Raw genomic sequence first — 20,575 nt, forward strand, 5'->3', positions numbered from 1 at the left:
TCAGCGAGGGCCTCGTTGTCCTTGTGGCTAATGGTGCCAGTCTCTCTGCCATGTCTGCGGCAGCAGTTCATCGGGAGATGCTGCCAGACAGAAAATGAAGGTTTACTTGCCTGCAAAGCTCAGAGATAGAGTATGCCAGTATGTGGAAGCTCTACCAGCTCTGACTAAGCAGAGATGTGCGCACAAGGATGTCTGTGCAGAGCTGAACCAGCTCCACTCTGTTCCCTTTTTGGAAGAAAAGCTTCGCAACCAGCACCTGTGAAGAAGGTGTGTGCAGAAACAGGCAGGGCGACTTCCTTGTGGGAAAAGAGTGCCAGCTGGTTGGAGCCACAGGGAAGTGGAGGCAGGGACAGCCCATGCGGGTGGGATGCAGGAGGGAGGCGGTGGAGAAGAGGGGCTCGCTTGGCCAGAGCTGCCACAATGTTTTGAGATCTTGGTTCTCTTGCACTGGGTGGTGCATGGGGGGGGAAAAAATGAAGGGGACCCCCTTTCCAGGGATCCTGAGCTTTGCTTTGGTGTCTTGCTTAAGGCACGTGTCAAGAGGGGTGTGTGTGTGTGTGTGTGTGTGTGTGTGTGGACACACACCCTTCACAGTTGCAGCCACCACACTGCAGGGGGGGCTAATCTCTGCAGAGCCCCGGCCTCAGGAGGACTCTGGCCCCTGGCGGCCTGGCACCTCCTCCCCTCCCTCCTTGCGGCCCTGATAAGGCCTGGAAGAGCATTCTGGGAGGTCTCCTGCAGGAAAATTGGGTTCGCCCTGGGGGCTTTACGCTTGCTTCGTTGGCTGAACTGAAAGGGATACAGCCCCCATCTCCTCAAGGAACGCTGGCTGGCGATCTGATGGGCCTGACCTAGGAAGGGGCACCACTGGTGCACAGAAGGTAAGCGTGCAAAGGCCCTTCTAGTACAGGAAAGCCCCTGTTGTGCCCCAGCTCTGCCTGGGGGAGCGCTGTCTCCCCTCTGCTTGCCCAGCTCCTCCCCAGGGGGCCGAACTGCCTCCAGGTGTGCCCGGAGCCTGCTTTGCTCTGCCCTTCCTTGCACTGGCTTGGGGCCTCTGGCACCAACAGGGCAGCAGAGAACCTCTCTGGGAAGGAAGGAGATAAAGAGAAGGGTGGGAAAAGCTGGGAGTCCCCTGGAAGCCTTTTGGGGGTCTTTACAAAGTAAAGCTGGGCCTTCTTCCAGGCATGCAAGCTACAACATGGCAGGGCTGGGGGGGCTGCGGGAGCATCTGCTCAGTCTCCAGACACACCTGGGAGGACCACCGAAGGAAGTGCTGCTAGGGCCACCACTCAAATTGGGGAAAGGAAGACAAGGACATGGGTCTCCCCCCAACAACTGAAGAAAGGAAGAGAGAGCTGCCCCCTCCGGGCACAGGGGAGCGGCTGCTTTTCCTCCTTGAGGGTCCTGCACCAGATCCACCCCATAATCTCCCTAATTCCAAGACAGGGTGAGCGCAATCAGGATGCCGCCAGAGTCACTGGGAGTTGGGCAGCTTGAGAGATTTTGTGTATACATAAATAAATAAACAGCCATAGGGATGCATTTTCCTGACCTGACTAATGCTCTTCTCTTTTCCAGGGGGCGGGTGATCGGGGAAGACTCCTCTCTGGCCAGTTGATTTCTGTGGTCATCAGCTAGGAGCAGGCCAGAGCCGCACAACCCCCCTCGGGTGCAGGGTGTCTTCCATGATGAGCACGGAGCCGCAGCCTCTTCCCAGACGCCGCGGGCAGCCTCACCTGCCTTTCCTGTCCCCAGACGACCTTGTAGACCTGGCCAGGATCCAGGGCAGGAGAGAACTGCCCCAGCCCTGCCTCTTCCCTGCCCCTAAGCCTGCCGCCTTCCCCGAACGGACTCGGGGCCTCCCTGCTCTGCCTGCCCCCCAACACTGGGTAAAATGCTGCTTCCCCCCTGCAAGGGCTAAGCTGGCTGCGCTGCTTTTGGGAAACTCCAGCGTGTGCGGGAAGAGGCACTCCGGAGTGGCCAGGCCCGGAGCCGGGCGGTCCGGGGTGCTTCCGAACAATGCCCAGAAGAGGCTCCTGCCTGCGCAGCCCCACCCCTTGGAAGCCTGCAAGGCAGGCGGAGGAAGGGGGCAGATCCAAAGTTCAGAAGAAAGCCAGCTCAGCAGAGAACCCTGTAAACTAATTTGTTAGGAAACGCCACAGAAAGGGATCCCCCCTTTAGGCCCACCCTCTTTGTACCCCTTCCCCACTGCACAACCTGTGAAGATCAGCCTCTCCTGTTTCTGCTGTGTCCCCCTACACACACACGCACACGCACACACAGCCACTCCTCTTCCCTCGGCAAGAATCCAGGAACCTGCAAGGTATGTGGGGATGCAGCAAAATTGCCCTCGATGCATTCCCAGGAAGTGGCCAGGAAGCCAGCCCTGCTTTCGGCCCCCACCCCACCCCACCCCACCCCCACGTCTGGGAAGGGCCTCTGCAGCGAGGGCTTGGGAAACCTCCTCTCCGCTCAGGAAGTGGGGAAGAGAGCGCGGGCAAAGGAAATGCCAGCTGGGGCTGAGCCTCCCTTGCGGCTGCCGCAGCGTCTCACCCAACGTTGGAGCCATGGACTAAAAAGGCCTCTCACCTCTCGGTCTCCCAGGGCCTAATTTACACACGTGGAATGGCTCCCCGAAAGCCCCAGTTTGGCCCGGAGGCCCTGGACCCCAGACTCGAGCACCCTGAGGGTCACTTCCAATGCAAAGGGGCCTCCCTTTCTCTGGGTCTCGGGGCCCTCTTGAACTCTTAGAAGCGTTCAGCCACCTGCCTTCCAGAAAGCTGGGGAGGCTTTCCCACAGACAGGGAGGGGTTCAGAGAAAGACAGCCGGGCGGAGGGAGACGTCCCGCCCCTGAAGGACGGCTCAGGAGCCGGGGGGTGGGGTGGGGGGGCTTCTTCAGTCCCCTGGAAGGATTTCACAGAGCCCGGAGTCTCCCAGGGTGCGGGACGTCAGGCGTGGCCGCAAGGCGATAGCGAGATGCTGGGAAACGCTTCCTGACCGCGCGGCTCCCTTCCGGGCCCCAGGAAATGCGTGCCCAGCCCTTGCCTGTGGGGAAGGGGGGCAGGGCTGCTGTGAGCCTGCGGGGCATCCTCTGGCGCCTCCCCGGGGTCTGTCTTTCTCTGGGCTGGGCTGGGCCCTTTGCCGGCCAGCCGCGGCCCCAGGAAAGGCCTCTCCCTGGAGGGAGCTGTGGCTGCCAGCGCCGAGGGAGGTATTCCGTTAAGAGGATCCCACCGCTAAGGTGGAAGCGAGGCAAACACTTCCGAGGGTGAAACCAGTCATTACTTCTGCTCGTCCCCCGAATGTGGCTCAAAACGTCGGGGTGATGCAGCGCCCTTCCCCAAGTCCACTCGCCTCACTGCGGCCGGGGGCTCCGGGTTCCAGGAGAGGGCTGCAGCCGGCAGCTGAGCCGGCCCGGCCTCCCCGCACGACGCTCGCGTTTCCCCAGGACCGCTGCAACGCCCCCCGCCCCCCCGCTCCTGTTTAGGGACCGCCTGGGATCCCGGGTTTCCTGTCTCGGCGGGACGGAGGGGCCTTCCGAAGAAGCGCGTCTTGGACTTTTGCCACGGCGCTAAGGCAGCGGCCGAGAGCCCCTTTGGGGCCGTGGCGAAGCTCCAGGCTAGAAACCGGGCGACCTTGGGCCAGTCCCCCTCTCGGGAGGGAGGAGCAGGCAAACCTGGCCGAGGCTAGTCCGTGGTCCAGCCACACCCACCCTCCCCCCGCCAAGGCGGCGACCGCGGTGACGTCCTGGCCTCCTCGGGCGGGGCAAGGGGGGGCCCGGCCAAGGCCGCCTCTGCGAAGGGGCGCGCAAGCGGAGCCGCGCGTCTTCCGCCCTTCAGCCCCCGCGGAGATGAGCGCCCGCCGCTGCCGCTGCTTCGTGAACGGTTTCAAGCCGCCTGAGACCGCTTTCGTGGCGACAACGGGGGGCTCGCGGCTCCTCCTAGAGACGCGGCCCTGGAGACTCCGAGGCTCCAGGCACGCTGGCCGGCAGCGGCTCTTTGGCGGCGGAGACTTCCACGGGAAGCCCGCGGCCTTTCTGTTTTCAAACAAGCTGACCATTTGGCCGGAAGAGGGACCGGCCAGAAAATCAGAAAATGAGGAGCCCCGATCCTCGGACCTGACCTGGCGGTTCCCTTCATCGCTGGGCAGTCAAGGGGAACACACCGAAGCAGATGGATGCGGCAGGCCGGGAGACCCAAACTGAGGCTGGTCTGGGGAAGAACGAGGCACCCTGACAGCCATTCATTCCGCTACCGCTTTGCAAAAATGGGGCTGGGGCCGCTCTCTCTCTTCACAGGGAGGAAGGAGCTCTGAGAGGGAGTCAGTTGCTTTTCCAGAGAGGGTGATTTCACTCCAGCAGCAGCCGCCGCTGCTGCCAGAGTGCTGCAGTTTGGGAAACGGGGGGCTGTGCCAGTCCCGCTGAGAAGGACATGGCAGTCCCCAAGACCAGCCTCCGCAGCCTGGGCCCTCCAGAGCGCAGGGATTGCAAGTCCCAGAATGCCTGGCTAGTGCTGCCGACTCCCATAAGCCACGTTGGCCTGCATCCCAAGCACTGTAACACCAGCCCATGGGGGGGGGGGCGTGCAGGTTGTGGCAGACCATAAAGCCTGGCAGGGTGGTGGTGGAGGAAGGCGCTCTCTGCTCAGTTCCGGGAGAGGCGATGAGTGCCAGTGCGTCCATCTGCAGGAACAGCCCGGGGTCCCAGCAACAACAGCAACACTAAAGCTGCTGAGCAGGTCTGCAGGATGTTGGTCCCTCCCTTGGAAAAGGGAGACAGGCACCTGCTTTCAGGAGCCGAAGGGCTGAGCCAGCCCCCAATTACCGGCTTCCTTCAGCAAAACAAGAGAACCGGGCGGAGGGTGAGGCTCATCCAGACGATTCCAGGGCGGGGAAGGTGGCCCGGCCCTTCCTTTTGAGGCCACGGGGCCAATGCTGCTCCTGACCGTTGGGGTCCAGGTGAGCTGAGGCAGGCCAGGTGCCAAAGCTGCAGTCCCAGGGTGGGGCTAGCATGGAAGAGTTGGCAGTGTGGCCCTCGAGGTTCGGAGGTGGGAGCAGTCAGTGGCCTGACTGAGCCAAAGATCTGCTCTGCAGGGAAGGAGCTGCTCTGGGTGGCAAATAAATTGTCCAGCGGAGACATGATTAAAGAGAAGGGACTTGATTTATTTCATTCCAGTGCCCAAAGGCAGTCTCATTCAGGAGAGAAGTCTTTTTTTGAAAGATTCCCTCCCTGCCCCAACAATGAAGAAATGTGAAATCCGTTCGATGGCGAAGGAAAGCATCATTTGGCTTCTTCGGTGGAGAATCGTGACTGGACCCGTCACCAAGGGTCCATCTGGGCCAAAACCTTCATCCCTTGCTGCTTGTCTTCCAGAAAGTGGAAATCGGGATAGACTGGGTCTGATTACGGAGGCGCCATTTCACCATCCCGTCAAAAGGGCTTTGAGCACCCATGCCACAGATTTGGCCGCTGGGCAGCCCACAAGAAAGTGGCCTTTGCCGGATTGTTGCAGCTTCCTTCGGGCTCACACCCTCCCTGGCTTCTCTCCAGGGAACGTTGGTCCGTTCTCCACATCCGAGAGGCCCCAGACCAGCAAGGGGAGCCCAGGCAGGCAGGAGGAGGCTTTGCAGGAGGGCCTGTCTCTGGGGAGGCTTCACCCTGCAGGGGACTGGTCTGCAGGAGCCGCCCAGGCTGCAGCGTTGCTGGAACAGGCAAGGGTTACCCAGAGGCCCAGGAGGATGGCTTGGCCTTCCGCGTGGGAGGGCGGGAGGTCCCTGGAGGCCAAGCTGGCTGCGGAAGTTGGGGGATTGGGCCTTGCTGTCTGGGGCAATGGGCGATGGAGCCCAGCTGGAGGCAGGGGTGTGGCTGTGTGTCTAGACCACACTGCGCAAGAAGCCCCGGGCCTCCAAAAGGCTGGTCTCCGTCCCCAGACCCCTCGGGGCACTCACGAGGGCAAGGACAGGCGGTCACCCTGCCCTGCAGGCCTGTGAGGATTCCCTCGCCTCCCCTCAGCCTTTTCCCTCTACCCCCCAACTTCAGCCCTGACAGGCTCTCCCCCTCCCCGCTGTGCCCCACAGCTTGATGAGGTTTTCCACTGGGATGTCGCCTGCCTGCAAGCGGATCCCTTCCCCAGATCACAGCTGGGGGGAGTCGGCCACAGCTGCAAAGGAAGAAAAGGGGGGCGCAAGGAAATTGCAGGCCTCTTCAGACAGGCATTGAAAAAATGCCTCACGTGACACTCTTGCTTGGCAGAAGTCCCAGCTGTGTGGGGCTTAACTGGAAAAAGGCCACCCTTCTGCTGCACAGAGCGCCCAGGCCCAGGCCCACAACAGGCGGGCTTATTTCTCTGCGGCTCAGCCTTTTGCACACTGCAAAACTGGGGGAGGAAGCGCTGACAGGTCCTCGGCTCTGAGAAGCCTAAATATGCAAAACTCCCCCCTGCTTTGCGCAATTCCTTTGCCTCGCGGGGAACTTTCAGGAAAGAACAGAGGCCTGGTCCTGCACTCCTGGAAACCGTGCCCAGCACCCAGCCAATTTTCTGGGAATCTGCAGGAGTGGCAGCTTAGCAGCCGGAAGGGGAGTGTGAAGAAACAGCCTTGTGGCAGAATCACAACCCCAGGCAAGGCCGCCCAGGAGCCTGAGCAGGGCCGGGTGGCTGTCCGGGGGAAAGATGCCCACTTTGGAGGCCCTTCTGGGAAATGGGAGCTGCCTGTTATCCCAGGGCAGGGCTGGCTTGAGATAAGAGGAGGAGAAGGAGGGGAAGGCAGCCTTCCCCTGCACCCCAAGCATTTTACAAGCCAGTTGCAGCAATTCCTTGCAACAGGAGGGCGTCCTTCAGGGTCGCCTAGATCTTTGCTCTTGGGCCTTGGCAGAGGAAATGGTGGTGGAGGCCGCCCTGGTTTCACTCCGCGGCAAGAGCAAAGGCCCAGCCCCTTAGCACTTAGCGCTTGGCTTGGCATGCCGTTTGCTTCTCAGTTCTCCACCCCAGATGCAGCTGAAGGAACAAGCTTAGGAACATTTTGGAACACACGTTTTTTACAACGGGGTGAAACAGTGAGGTCTGTTGCAATCTGGAACCTGCTCCAACTACGCAACATCTGTTCACAAAAAAAAAGAAAGAAAAGAAAAAGCTTTCCACTGAATAAGGCCCTGGCTTATTTCTGCTGAACAGAAAAATTAAAAAGGGAACGTTTTACAGAGAATGTTGGCTGACTCCTCTGAGCTAAGGTCCTCCAAAGGAGAACCAAATTAAGCGCGCTTACTCAGACATCCTAGAAGTGACCACATAGTCCCAGCTCAGGTAAATCTCCATCCATTAGAAATGCAGCGCCAGCTGCAGGTATCTGGCCTGGTCCTGTGCAAAATGGCACATCTCTGAAGAGTTTACTGCTTGGTCCCTGTCCCATGACCATGCAAGGCGTGCAGGCGGAGGCCTTTTAAGGTAAAGCCGGCCCCTAAGAAAGACTCAAGACAGGCTTAGGCATTGTTTTCAGAATGTAAAACGTGTTTATTATAATTTTAATCCAGGTATGAGAATAAATTTGCATTTGGCTTCTGCATCTCCAGAATTTCATCTTCAGAAAAAAGATAAAAACAAACATGCAAATCTTCCAAGATAAATAAAAGCCGTCAGTATCAGTAGGTTCCTTAGAACTAGAAAAATACTTCGCAGCTAACTTTTGGAAACCAGTCCTGTTTGCGCAAGTTCACAGACGTGAATTTCGGCCACCTCCTTACGGAGTCCTGGGGAGGAGAGGTCTGGCCCCTTCCCTGACCCTGAGCCTCCAGCAGAGGCGCTTGGCTTTCCAGCTGATCCACGCAGTCAGGCAGTCAGTCCCTCCTCGTCCGCCCACTGGCACTCGCACGCAGCAAGAACGGCTCCTCCACCCCACAGGGAGCCTGGCACCCACAAGGGCCCGCAGCCGCTGTCCTGCCTCCTTCCCAGCAGTCAGCTGACGGAGCAGCAGCAGCAGCCCTCCTCCTCCTCCTCCTCCTCCTCCAGGCCAAGTCAGACCTTCCGCTTGCTCTCGCTGTCTGTCTGGGTGACTCATCCACCACTCGCCTTCCGACAGTCAGGCGCTATTGTAATTTTTACAGAAACAACATTCTTCCTCCTTTGGACGCAATTGTTTCACACATGACACTCCGCACCAGAAAGCAAAGGGGCCTCAGCGTGCCTGCAGAGCCACGTAGGGCACCCACTGGTCGTTGCACCGGCTCTCCTGGCAATAGGTGGCCACTTCGGCCAGCCCCTGGCTGGTCCAGGAATCCGTGTGGGGGGTCTGCTGGGAGAAACACAGAACGGCCCCTTAGTTCCAAGCGAGCCTCCGCGCCCGGCCGGCCCGGCCCGGCCCCTCCCCGCAAGCGCCTCCGCCTTCTCCCTCCGCAGCCCGGCTCACCGTCACCAGCAGGCAGTGCAGGTCACGCGGCTCCGCTGCGCCCCCGTCCTGGGGGCTCTCGCCCAGCACGGCCGCCAGGCGCTCCAGGCCGGAGACGCGCAGGATGTGGATGTCGTTGGCGCAGCAGAAGGCCTGGATCAGGGTGAAGTGGATCTGCAGCGCGATGTCCTCCCCGTCCTCCTCGTCCACCGCCAGGAGGCAAAGCACCACGCTGTCCGGGTCGCTGCGGGGAAGGCGGCGGCGGGGGGTCAGCGGCGGCCCGCGTTCGCTCGCTCGCCCACCCGCCCTGCTTTCGGGCAGCCAAGCCAAGGCGAGTCCCCCGGCCGCGGGCCGCCGGTGCCGACTCGCACCCGGTCCCCGGCAGCTCCCACCCTTCCTCCCTCCCTCCCCGCCCGGCGCTCGAAGGACGGAGGGGGCACTCACGCGTTCATGAGCTTGGCGGCCTCGTAGACCCCGACTGTCAGGCAGCCCTGCCTTTGCGCCGCGACCAGGAGCTGCTCCAGCGCCTCGCCGACGGACCTCATCCTTGAAAGAAAGCCGCAGGCGGGGAGTGAGAGGCGCCCCGGGACCGCTCGGCTCTTCGCGCGCGTTCGGGTCCCGTCACGTCCCGTCCCGTCCCACTCATTCCCCCGCCGCCAGGCAGCCGGACTCACTTTTCGGCCGCGTTGTCACAAGCCACCAGCTCCTCCAGCGTCATAGCGATCGCGAGCTCCGATCCACCCGCGGTCGAAAGCGGGAACCACGACTCGGCCTCCCCCGCAAGCAGGCCGGCGGTAGCAAAGGAGAATCCGGGCAAATAATCCAAAGGAAGGGAAGCGAAAGCAGCCCCGGCTTGAGCGGGGTCTCCGTCGACGATGCGCCCCAAGACAGCGACTCCCGCGCGGCGGCGACCGAAAATTCTGCGGCGCAGCGCGGTTGACAGGGCCCTATATGCCTGTCCCGAGGGGCGGGCGCACTGCGTCTGTTCCCGGCTGCGATTGGCCCGCGAGCAACGAAAGCCGGTCCGCGAGCCCTGGCATTGGTCGCCCACTTAGGAATCCCCACAGGGGAGGGGAGCTGCTGCCCTGGGGGGAGAAAAGGTGCTGGGTTTCGGCTGAGTCTTCCCAGCAGCGGCATTTCCTGGCCGGGGAGGGGGGCTGTTTTTGTAAAACTCGCCGGAGTCCTCGGAAGCGACGGCGAGGACGAGCAGCGCAGCTCATCCTCCCGCCCCGCCCGGGGGATCAAGTCGTTAGGCGGCTCTTCGTGGGGGCGGCAGTCGGCCAGGGGAATTTTACACTGGGGGGCGGAGGATCCTGGTGGTAAACCGCTAGAACCCCTGATGCGCACGTTATTAGCAGAAGGAAATAAGCCTGTGCGCCGGGAGGAGTGGGGTGTGTGTGTGTGTGTGTGTGCACATGCAAACTCATGCAAGGGGGGGACGCACCAGGGCGCGGGGCCGGGCGGGAAGGGCTTCAGGTTGCAGACCACCCGACCACCACCTTTCTTCGACCATTCCCCCGCCCCCGCCCGCAGAAATGCCCCGCTCAGCGAACCAGCCTCCCGCCCGCTGTGGGTGAGAGGTCGCGACGGCCCAGCCGACCCCGATTGCAGGGCGCCCGGTCACACGACGCGCGTTGCATCACCGCTTTCTTTCGCCTCGTGACTCACCGCAGCCGGACAGGAAGGAGAGCGCCGCTTCTCCCCGGCGCTGGGCTCCCGAGGCGCATAGCCTCCGGGCCTGGACGTCCTCTTCTCCTCCTGAGCCACGCTGGGAGAACTCCTGCTAACGCGTCTCGGGTCAGGACTTCCACTGACTCACCATACCTGGAGTGCTCTGAATTCACTGCCCAGCTTTTTCCCAGGGAGATCGTGCCTTTGGCGGGAGGCCGAGAGGGAGAAGTCGATACAGCTTATTACAGTATTTGCAGACCAGATCACACCCCTTTTCTTGGAAAACCAAATGCAGAGACACTGCGTGTGGTAGGAAGTGCGCTGAGGCACCCCCCCAATGCTTCAAGGTTGGCCAGGAAAGGGTGGTGTGGATCGGAAAAACACCTGTGCTTTCTTCAGCCCCACCTGTAATTGGAATTATTGGGTAAATTCTAGCAAGGCACAGCGGTGGCTATGTGTTTACCTTACAGGGAGAGGAAGGGTAAGCAGGGCATTGTGACCAGGGCCTCCTTGCAGGTCTGCCGGTACCCGGTCAGGCCACCACCAGTGAGCACCACCCCCAGCCAAGGGGCTTCAGTCCCAGAAATGCCTTTGCTGAAGTGCCTTTACGGGCCAGAGCCGTAACCCCTCAGTGCTCTTGGGTGTATTTTTCATGGGGAGGACTGAGAAAAGGTCATGACCCAGAAACAGATGTGGTTGGTACCTGCTGTTGTTGCCTTTCCCAGCATCTGAGTAAGCAATAACAGACCTCTCCTCCCTGCGGCAAACATCTTCCGCTCTCAGTTGGCCCACTGGTGGAACGTGCTGGAGCAGGCTGTGCTTCGGCCCCCTTCCATGGGCGACCACTGTGTGAAGGAGGGCGAATCCCAGCTGGGGCAGCTTGGCCCACGGCTGTCCCGGATGGCCGTGGAAATGGCAGTGCTTCTCGGGCAATGGGAGATTAATTGGCCACAGGCCTCTCCCTTAGCAGCCCCGGCATCTCAGGGTCCCCCAATGCCTTTCCTTTCACAGAGACGGGGGCTGGCTGTCAGTCGGGTGACAGTGACAGAAACCTCCCTTTTCTAAGCTATACAGTGCCGAGAGTTTGTGGGCTTCCCCCTTTCGTGGGGGCTCTTGCAGAGCACCGTGCTGTGCTGCCCCCCCCACCCCCAGCCACCTTCCTTGATCAGCTGAGAGGAAGCCAGGGAGGCCTTGCTGTTGTCGTCTTCTGGGTGCCCGCCTGGCACAGCTCACCACCACCTCTGTTTTGAAACCTTTGCAGTATTAACCTTGGTGCTCTGGAGCTGAACATGGCCTTGTTTGTGTGTGTGTTGGAGGCGGCTGCCCCAATTCCACACAAATAGGACGAGGCAGAGCTGGCTCACGGAAAAGCAGGCCAGCCAGATTCTAAAAGGTTGTTTACGTTCACAGTCCGAGAACGCAAAAGAGCAGTTTGGTGCTGCCGCCTGCCGCCCAAACCTGGACTACACCAGAGAGCAGGGGGATTTCCAAGGAAGAAGTCTAAAAAATGTCAAAGGAAACTCGGGTCACATGCAGCCCCAAGGCTCTCGCCTCTGCCTTCTGCAGCTTCCCCAAGCCCAGCTCGTTTCCCAGCGTTTGGGGCTGAGACCCACATAAGTCTACCACAGTAAAGCAACAAAGAGAATCTAGCATTCTGCCTGCCTCCAGCCAAGAAAGGCTACCCTCCTGGGTACATGCCCTGCTCCTACAAACCCTGTGTGTCCTCACCCTGCCTGCTGTCAACTTTCTCTCCCGCCCAGTCTTCTGACCCCTCTAGCCCACCTCTTCCCAAAGGGGCCCTCCACACTCCCAGCCCCTGATCCAGGCCACCTGGTTCTTCTGAACGTCATGCTGACCTCGCCTGCCACTTGAAGAAGAGCAGTGGAAAAGAAGCAATGGGCAGGACTGCCCCACAACTGTCAGGAGGGTTTGGGGTGTCTCCTCTGTGCCACCACTTCTCCAGCAGAGCAAGCCCACTGGCTCTCCTGGACTCCATCTGCAGCCCCTCCCTCTGGAGAGGAAGACACCCAGCGGGCACCAGCTGTGGTCTGAGCAGAGCAAGAGAAAATGGTCTTCTGTCTGGACACAGGGCTTCCGTGTCCAGCTGAGGGCTGGAAAGGCCAGTTGGGGGAAATGTGGGGAGCCTCAGGTGGCTGTTCCTCCCCTGCGTCACCTTCCTCAGACCCTCTCTTGCTTGCACCTGAAGGTTGAGTCAGCCCCTGATAACAGCCCCTCAATGAGGCGCCTGGTGGGGGGGCAACTCTTTCCTTGAGCAGAAGAAGTCTGGCTCAGGTTATGCATCTTGAGGTCCTGACTGGCAACAGACCATCCTCAATGGTCTATCAACAAGTTTTCTGCTGAAATGTTTTTTAAAAATATGTGGGTGTAACCTTTTGTGTGGAAGGACCAGTTTATCCTCATTTCTGGTCCAGTGGGAGGATTTTGAAGTCTAGTAAAACCTGGAGGGGGTGAGGGGGAGACTAGCAGCGGCATCCAGCTAAGCTGACCTTCCAGGTTTCGTGGCAGTCTACCTCCAAGGCTAGTTGCTGAGAGCCCAGGGCGTGAGCCCAGCCAGGCCTCCTGCATGCCCCCCTCCTTCTGATCCGGCCCCGGGGCTCCTTGGAGCTCCTTCAGGAATTGCAAAAATTGAGAGCCGGTCCGGTCTAGTGGAGAAGGCACCAGGCTAGAAAGCAGGAGACGGTGAGTGACCCTTAGGCATGAAAGCCGGCTGGGTGACTTTGGGCCAGTCCCTCTCTCAGTCCAACCCCCTTTGCAGGGTTGTGGTTGTGGGGAAAACAGGAGGAAGAAGGAGTGTTGGGTATGTTCGCTGCCTTGAGTTATTCATAAAAATAAGAGAGGCGGGACAAAAAAGAAAGAGGTGACTTGAAAAAGCGTCCAGACCCTCCCCCCAACCTTTTGGTGGCAATCAGGGGCTTTTCCTCATTTCAGCAGAATCCCTCAGGAGTCGGCGTGGCTGGGGCAACCCGGGGCCGCCCAGGGCAGTCTCTCGCCGCGGGTGGCGTTCCAGGAGCTTCCTCCTCCGTCGGGACGGGGAGCGGGCCCACCGACCAAGCCCGCCGGCCGCTCCGCTTTGGCCACAGGGACCCACCCTCCCGGCGCTGCCCCCGCCGCCTCCGCGCGGCTCTCCTCCCCGGGGACAGGCGCGCGTCCTCGGCGGCCGCCGTGCGCCGCGCAGGTGGCCGCGGCGAGCGGAGAGGGCGGCGCGAGAGGGGCGGTTGCCACGGCAACCCCGCCCCCGCCCGGAGCAAAGCTTTTCCGCCGCGGAGCGAAGGCGGCCGGCTCCGAGGTCTTCGGGCCGCCGGCTGTTTGAGAAGAGAAGCGGAACGAGGGAGCGCCGACCGTCTTAAGCCGCCGCCGCCGCCGCCCCGAAGCAGGTCCCGGCCCGACGGTGCCGGCCCGGACGCGACCAAGGCTGGAGAATCGCGGGATGGCGGCTTTCTCGAGCTCCGTTGCAGACTCGGGGGCGGCCAGCGCAGTAGCCGTGGCCGGAGGTGCAAGGGGCGAGCACCTCGGCGCTGGCGGCCAACCGACGGGCAGCGCAGGGCCCCGAGTTCATGCCCTCCCCAGGTGAAGCGCCCGGTCTCCTCTGGGATGCCTTAATTGAGCTCCCCTTTGGGAAGAACGGGGTCAGCCTGATTTCTGCACACTGCGTCTGGGCGTGCCCATTATACAGAAGTAAACGAAGAGAACATTGGAGCGGCAGAAATTGGTCTCCTGCGGCGTCTCGGTTTCCGCTCGCCCTCGTGCCAGCCAGCTTTATCGGTGTACGTCCCGCAGTTCTGCCAGGAGCACACGGCGCCTTCCCGGGGTCGCCCTTCCTTCTATCCCCTCGCAGCGGCCCTGCGAGGTAGGCTGGCCGAGCGTCCGAGGCTGAGGCGGGATTTGAACGCGGCTCTCCTGGCCCCAGACCAGCACAGCACGTCTTCCCTCTGCCGCACCCGCTGAAGCGACATCTCTTGATTGGCCGCGGCGAAGGCGGATCTCCCGCCTCCGCAAACAGGGCCGGCCAGGACGTGCTGCCCCGCAGCGGGGGCTGCGCAGTGCCCAAATGTACCCCGCGCCGCCCTTTTCTGATTGCGGCGATGCCGCCCCTCCCCTCCGGGCGGCAGTGCAAAAGCGCCGCAGCCGCGGCTCTTCTGCCCCGCGACTCTATCGGCCTGGAAGCAGCGCCTTCTGGGGCCGGGCGGGCGGCTTCCTAGGCTCGAGGGCCGGGCGGAGGCAAACTACGTTTCCCAGAGTTCCGCGCTTCCTTCCCACGCCGTCTCGTTGGCTTTGCTGCCGGCGGGGCTGAAGGGGCGGGTGCGCGCGCACGCGCACGAGCCGGGGAGGCGGTTGCTCCGCCTCCTCTTGCTGAAGCAATTTGTGCTTGCGAAAGAGAGACGCGGGTCTTCTTTGCACCAGGCCCCCAAAGCCCCTCTTTGATTTTCTGAAAGATGGACCCGCAGCCCTCTGGCAGCCTCTGCGCGGCCGTCCTCCGCAGCGGGTTGCCGGGGGGGGAGAGGGGGGACTTAGGGGGCTGACTTCAGACCCCTCCAGCCAAGACACGTGTGTGTGTGTGTGTGTCTAATTCTGTGAGCCTGAAGCTGCAATGGTGGTTGGGGGGTCCTCCACAAACGGTGCTTAAGGACCCCCTGCCCGCCGGGCAGAAGTTGCTTTGGGAGGGTGGAGTTTTCCCCTGGATTTCGGCCTTTGCAGTCCCAGGGCGGGCGGCGGGCGGCCTCCGGCTCTGCCCCCTTCGTCCAGGCTGCCCAAGAGGGCCCCGGATAACTCGAGACAGACGTTGGTGCCGAAGGACGGAGCAGCAAGGGCTGTGCGTGTGCGTGTGCGCGTGCGCGTGTGCCTTCTGCCAAGGCAGCCCTGGTGGGGTACTGGCCTTAGTGGAGACTTTTGGGGTCCCAGGTAAAAGAAAAGATCTTTCTTCATGCTGCCCAGAAACACCCGCCCTGTTTATCTCATCCAAAATAGCTTGTATTTTCTCTTGACTCGTCTTTTGGAGTTCACTATTATAGTGTATATAGTGTTTATCATATTCAAAAAAATTATTTATTTATTACAATCCTCCACTATTGTTTCTTTCTGTAACAACATTTTGTTTAGTCTCCATCTAAACTAGATTTCCTTTTGTAAACCAAACTCACAGGATTATGATCTGAAAAAGTATTTGATAATATCTCCACTTTATGAATCTTGGTAGCCTAATTCTTTGAAATCCAAATCATATCTATTCTTCAGAAGAATCTATGTCTTTCAGAAAAGTAGGTATACTCTCTTGAATTGCCATTTTTCTGTCTCCATATATCAACCAACCCTAAATTGTCCATCAGTTAAAAAAACAACAAACCTTGTTAATTTGCCTTGAGTAGTTTTAATATTTTTCCAAGAAGTTCTATCCAGTTGTGGGGAGACCACTCCATTCTGGTTGGAGAATTGTTGGAGAAGACAGTGCCAGACAGTTTATTTATTTACAGTACTTTTATTTATTTATCGTATTTATATAGCCAACCATCTCACATAAAGTGATTCTGAGCGGCGTACAACAATTAAAAAGAATAAATACAATTTTTTTATTTAATTGTATTTATTTATACAACAATAAAAACAATTACAAGTAAAAAACTATAAAAGCACACAAAACAGGAGGGGATAATATTAATAAGGGAGCCATTGCAAAATCTCCCCTGGGAGCCCCAGGCCTGATCCCATAGCCAGGTCTTGAGGGACTTGCCGAATGTTAAGACGGATAGAGCGTATCTCACTTCTTCCTTCCTTGCATCTGTAGTTTTGCAAAAGGGAAAAGCGGTCCATCCTGTCGGAAGATGCAGAATGGGGGTTCAAGAGAAATGCAGGTCAGAATAAGCCAGGCCTTGGTGAGAGAATACCGGGTTGCTTTGAAGGAATTCAGATCTCCAGGACCAGATGGACTGCAGAGTCACCAGTTGGAGGAGATGGGCGGCATACAAATTTAATAAATAAAATAAAATAAAATAAATAATCTCGTGGTGCTAAAGGAACTGGCAGATGTGACCTCAGGACCACCGACCGTACTGCCTGAGAACTCCTGGAGCACAGGGAAGTCACAAAGACTGGAGAAGAGCTAATGTTGTTCGATTCTTTAAGAAAAGGTGGGGGGAGCAGGCCCAGGACACTACAGACCAATCCGCTTGATATCAGTATCTGGGAAAACCCTAGAAAAGACAAGTGGAGGGTCTGGACGCACTTATTTTATTTGTTTAAAAAATTATATGGCTGCCTAATTCAAACTCCAGAGTCCACTGGAATTGGGTGGCCAATAAATTTAAATAAATAAATAAACAAGCTAAAGCGAAAAAGGAAAACTCTCCTTTTTTTTCTTTCTTTCCTCTTCCCCACGATTTCAACCCGTCCCACCCGATCTCACAGAGAGGGCATGCTCCGGACCCCTGTGGTAAAAGAACTCTGATTAGCGGGGTCGGGAAGGCGGGTCTTCTCTGCTGTGGCCCCCGCCCTTTGGAACATCTTGCCCCCGGAGGTGAGACAGGCCCCCTCACTCCAGGGCTTTCGGAGGGTCTTGAAGACCTGGCTCTGCCATCTGGCCTGGGGCGGGGAGGGAGGATGTCAGAAGTGGGGTTGGCTGGCCCCTTAGCGGCCTGGGGCGGCCTCTATCGGCCTCTTGGATCTTTTGATCTTTTTTCTATCTCTGTAAGTGTGGTTCTCTTTTTATAACTTTTAATGGTATTTATGATTTTTAGTGTGTTGTAAACCGCCCAGAGTCCCCCATTGTGGGGAGATGGGCGGGGACAAGTCAAATCAATTAATTAATTAAAAAAAAAACAAGCAAGGCTAAAATCCAGCTTTTAAAATCCGCCCCAACCCAATTAAATCCCAACAAACATTAATGAATGACCTGGGACGCACACTGTCCTTGATCGGATGGGAACTCTCCTGGCCACAACACCCAAGGGAATAGCCATTTTAAAAATGCCTTTCTAAGACTAGCAGAGTTGGGGACACCTCTTTGTGGGGGAGGAGATAATTCAGAGGACAGGCTCCTCAAGAGAAAAGGTATGCCTCCTGGGCCTCATCAGCTGGCATGGTTTCAAGGAAGGGACCCGAAGTGAGCCCACCCTATTAGGGTGCACCAGTATGGGGCAGGCAGATTCCACTGGAGAGCGTGATGGGGTGGGGTGGGGGTTACTAAACCTCAGAAGACAGACTCAGGGTTCAAAAGATTCTCAGTAAAGTTGAATATTGGCCATATCCAACAATTCTAGTTCAGTGGCAAAAAATATAAGAATCTGCACTTAGGTAGGAAAAAGCTGATGCGGAGATGCAGGATAGGCAGGGCCTTGTGAGAAGGATCTGCGTGTCGTGGTACGCCACAGATCAAGCACAGATTAAGCACCGTGTCCCATAGCCGCCCAAAGAGCCAGTGCAATCTTGAGCTGCATCACAGAGTATAATGTTGAAATCCCAAGAAGTGGTTCTGCTCTATTGTTATAGCATAAGTTAAGGGCTAGACAATAAAGGGTTAAAAAGTGGTGCTGCAGAAGAAACCTGAAAAGTATATGTGTGCAAGACTGTATTAAGGTAGGAGATATTCCAAGCCCGGGTGGTGTTGTGGTGAAGGCATCAGGCTAGAAACTGGGAGCCCGTGAGCGCTAGTCCCGCCTAGGTAGAAAGCCGGCTGGGCGACCTTAGCCGGCCCCTCTCCCTCGGCTCTAGGAAAAAGGCAATGGCAGACCACTTCCGGACTCTTGCCAAGAAAACCGCAGGGACTGGTCCAGGCAGTCGCCAGGAGTAAAACAAAAAACAAAAATTTAGCGAAACTGACTTGAAGGGGCACACATATATTCCAAGCCAAGTTTATGAAGGGATAGAGAATCCTTGAAAACCTGTTTCGGATAAGATTGTCTATGGTCATGGAACAATCATGGAAAGTAATATTTTGGTCAGATGGACAAATGATCATGACATGATCTGTGATGTTGATGTGACCCAGCAATCATTCTGAAATAACCCAACACTGCTTATTAAAGAGAGTGGAGGTAAGAGAAGGAAATCCCTTCTTCCACCCCATCAAGGCTCATCCCAAGGGACTCTTAAGGGTACATACAAGAGTCAGCCGGGGAAACAGGTTGCCTCGTTGTGACGAGTCCTCCTTTGCTGCAGGACTTCCAATACAGCCTGGATGGTCTATCAGAGACGTTCTAGGCGCCTGCAGTGCGCAGAAGGTGGACTAGATGACCTCGGAATCTCCCTCTTCAGGGAGAGTCTACCACCAAACAGCAGTCTCTGTATTAAGGTGGCCCACGGCCAGTTCAGTGGGCTCTCTGCGTCTCCCCGGGGCAAGAAGGCAGAGCGGCCGCCGCACCCCCACATTTCTCCCGACGCCGCAGAGAGATCCCTCTCGCCGCTGCAGCGTGCCCCTTGCAGCCCCCTCCTTGGGAAAATGGGGGGCTGATTCCCTGCCAGTCCCGGCCCTCCGGGGCCACCCGCTTCCCACGGACCCCGCTGCGGGGGGGGGGCTTCGGGGCGCGGCTGGGCAGCTTCAGCACCACGGCCAGCGCCGGCTTCGCGCGCGCCTCTCCTGCTTCGCCGGGTGGCCGGCGGGGCGCGCGAGAGAGAGGCGGGAGCGTCGCTGGCGGGGGTTCTGGGGCCCCGCCGCGCCGGCTGCGCCGGGTCCGCCCGAGCGGCACCGATTCCAAAGGTCGAAGGGATTTTCCAGGCGAGACCTTCCCGGGCGAAGGAGCCGACTGAGGCGACGCCCTTCTGGCCGCGGCTGTGGGGAGGAGGCGCCGTCGCTCCCCGAGCGCGGCCCCCCCACGCCTTGCCTGGCTCCCTTGGCTCGGCCTCTTTGCGGCTTAGCGGGTTGCGACGGGGCCCGCCCCTTGGGCTAGGTTAGGACTGTGAGCCTCGGGGGTGGCCCCTGCCCTTTGGAACAGCGGCCCCCTCCCCAATATGCGGCCGGCCCCGATCCTGCAGGCCTTTAGAAAGGCTCTCTTCTCTGGGCCGTTGAGGTGGGTCTGAATGGAGTCCTGCTGGATGATTTACAGTGTATTTCAGTCCCAGTGGCCATTTTATTGCTTTGTTGTTCAGTCGTTAAGTCGTGTCCAACTCTTCGTGACCCCATGAACCGCATCGCGCCAGGCCTTCCTGTCCTTCACTGCCTCCCTGAGTTTGCTCAGTTTCCTGCTCATTGCTGCAGTGATGCCATCTAGCCATCTCGTCCTCTGCCGTCCCCTTCTCCTTTGGCCTTCCATCTTTCCCAGCATCAGGGTCTTCTCCAAAGAGATCTCTCTTCGCATTAGGTGACCAAATTATCTGAGCTTGAGCTTCAGTATCAATCCTTCCAATGAGCAGTCAGGGTTGATTTCCTTTAAGATTGACTGGTTTGACCTCCTAGCAGTCCAGGGGACTCTCAAGAGTCTTCTCCAGCACCACAGTTCAAAGGCATCAATTCTTCGGCGCTCGGCCTTTTTTATGGTCCAGCTCTCACAGCCATACATTACTACTGGAAAAACCATAGCTTTGACTATGCGGATCTCTGTCGGCAAGGTGACGTCTCTGCTTTTTAATAATGCTGTCTAGGTTTGCCATAGCTTTCCTCCCAAGGAGCAAGCATCTTTTAATTTCATGGCTGCAGTCTCCGTCTGTGGTGATCTTGGAGCCCAAATAAATGAAGTCTGTTACTGCTTCCATTTCTACCCCTCCTATTTGCCAGGAATTGATGGGTCCAGACGCCATGATCTTAGTTTTTTTAACGTTGAGTTTCAAGCCAGCTTTCGCACTCTCCTCTTTCACCCTCATCAAGAGGCTCTTTAGTTCTTCTTCACTTTCTGCCATTAGGGTGGTATCGTCTGCATATCTGAGGTTGTTGATGTTTCTCCCTGAAATCTTAATTCTGGCTTGTGATTCTTCCAGCTTGGCATTTCGCATGATGTACTCTGCATATAAGTTAAATAAGCAGGGTGACAGTATACAGCCTTGTCGTACTCCTTTCCCCATTTTGAACCAATCGGTTGTTCCGTGACCGATTCTAACTGTTGCTTCTTGGCCCACATACAGATTTCTCAGGAGACAGGTAAGGTGGTCTGGTACCCCCACCTCTTTAAGAATTTGCCAGAGTTTGTTGTGATCCACACAATCGAAGGCTTTTGCATAGTCAATGAAGCAGAAGTAGATGTTTTTCTGGAACTCTCGTGCTTTCTCCATGATCCAGTGGATGCTGGCAATTTGATCTCTAGTTCCTCTGCTTCTTCGAAACCCAGCTTGTACTGTACATCCAGTAGTTCTTGGTTCACATACTGCTGAAGCCTGGCTTGCAGGATTTTGAGCATAACCTTGCTAGCATGTGAAATGAGTGCAATTGTGCGATAGTCTGAGCATTCTTTGGCATTGCCCTTCTTTGGAATTGGAATGTAAACTGACCTTTTCCAATCTCGTGGCCACTGTTGTGTTTTCCAAACTTGCTGGCATATTGAGTGCAGCACTTTAAGAGCATCAACTTTTAGTATTTTAAATACTTTATTT

At 57.8% G+C, this 20,575-nt stretch overlaps 1 protein-coding gene across 2 annotated transcripts; it reads right to left on the bottom strand.

Annotated features, from left to right (window-relative positions):
- Positions 1-7,477: 7,477 nt before the first annotated feature.
- On the bottom strand, positions 7,478-9,303 carry GADD45B (growth arrest and DNA damage inducible beta). Of its 2 annotated transcripts, none has more exons than XM_088147333.1 (4): positions 9,049-9,303; positions 8,819-8,920; positions 8,396-8,618; positions 7,478-8,281 (listed from the first exon to the last, which is right to left on the bottom strand). In XM_088147333.1, exons 1-4 carry the CDS (start codon positions 9,090-9,092, stop codon positions 8,165-8,167), a joined length of 486 nt encoding a protein of 161 aa, XP_088003459.1. In that variant the 5' UTR covers positions 9,093-9,303; the 3' UTR covers positions 7,478-8,164. The 2 variants fall into 2 exon arrangements, with proteins under 2 accessions (XP_088003459.1, XP_088003460.1); XM_088147334.1 differs by having other exon boundaries at positions 7,478-8,278; positions 9,049-9,300.
- Between the last annotated feature and the right edge of the window lie 11,272 nt (positions 9,304-20,575).

The sequence above is a fragment of the Python bivittatus genome, unplaced genomic scaffold (assembly GCF_059951505.1).
Source record: "Python bivittatus isolate LINGU-HERP-01145 unplaced genomic scaffold, Pbiv_v1 ctg000500_np1212, whole genome shotgun sequence".
Taxonomy (NCBI): Eukaryota; Metazoa; Chordata; class Lepidosauria; order Squamata; family Pythonidae; genus Python; species Python bivittatus.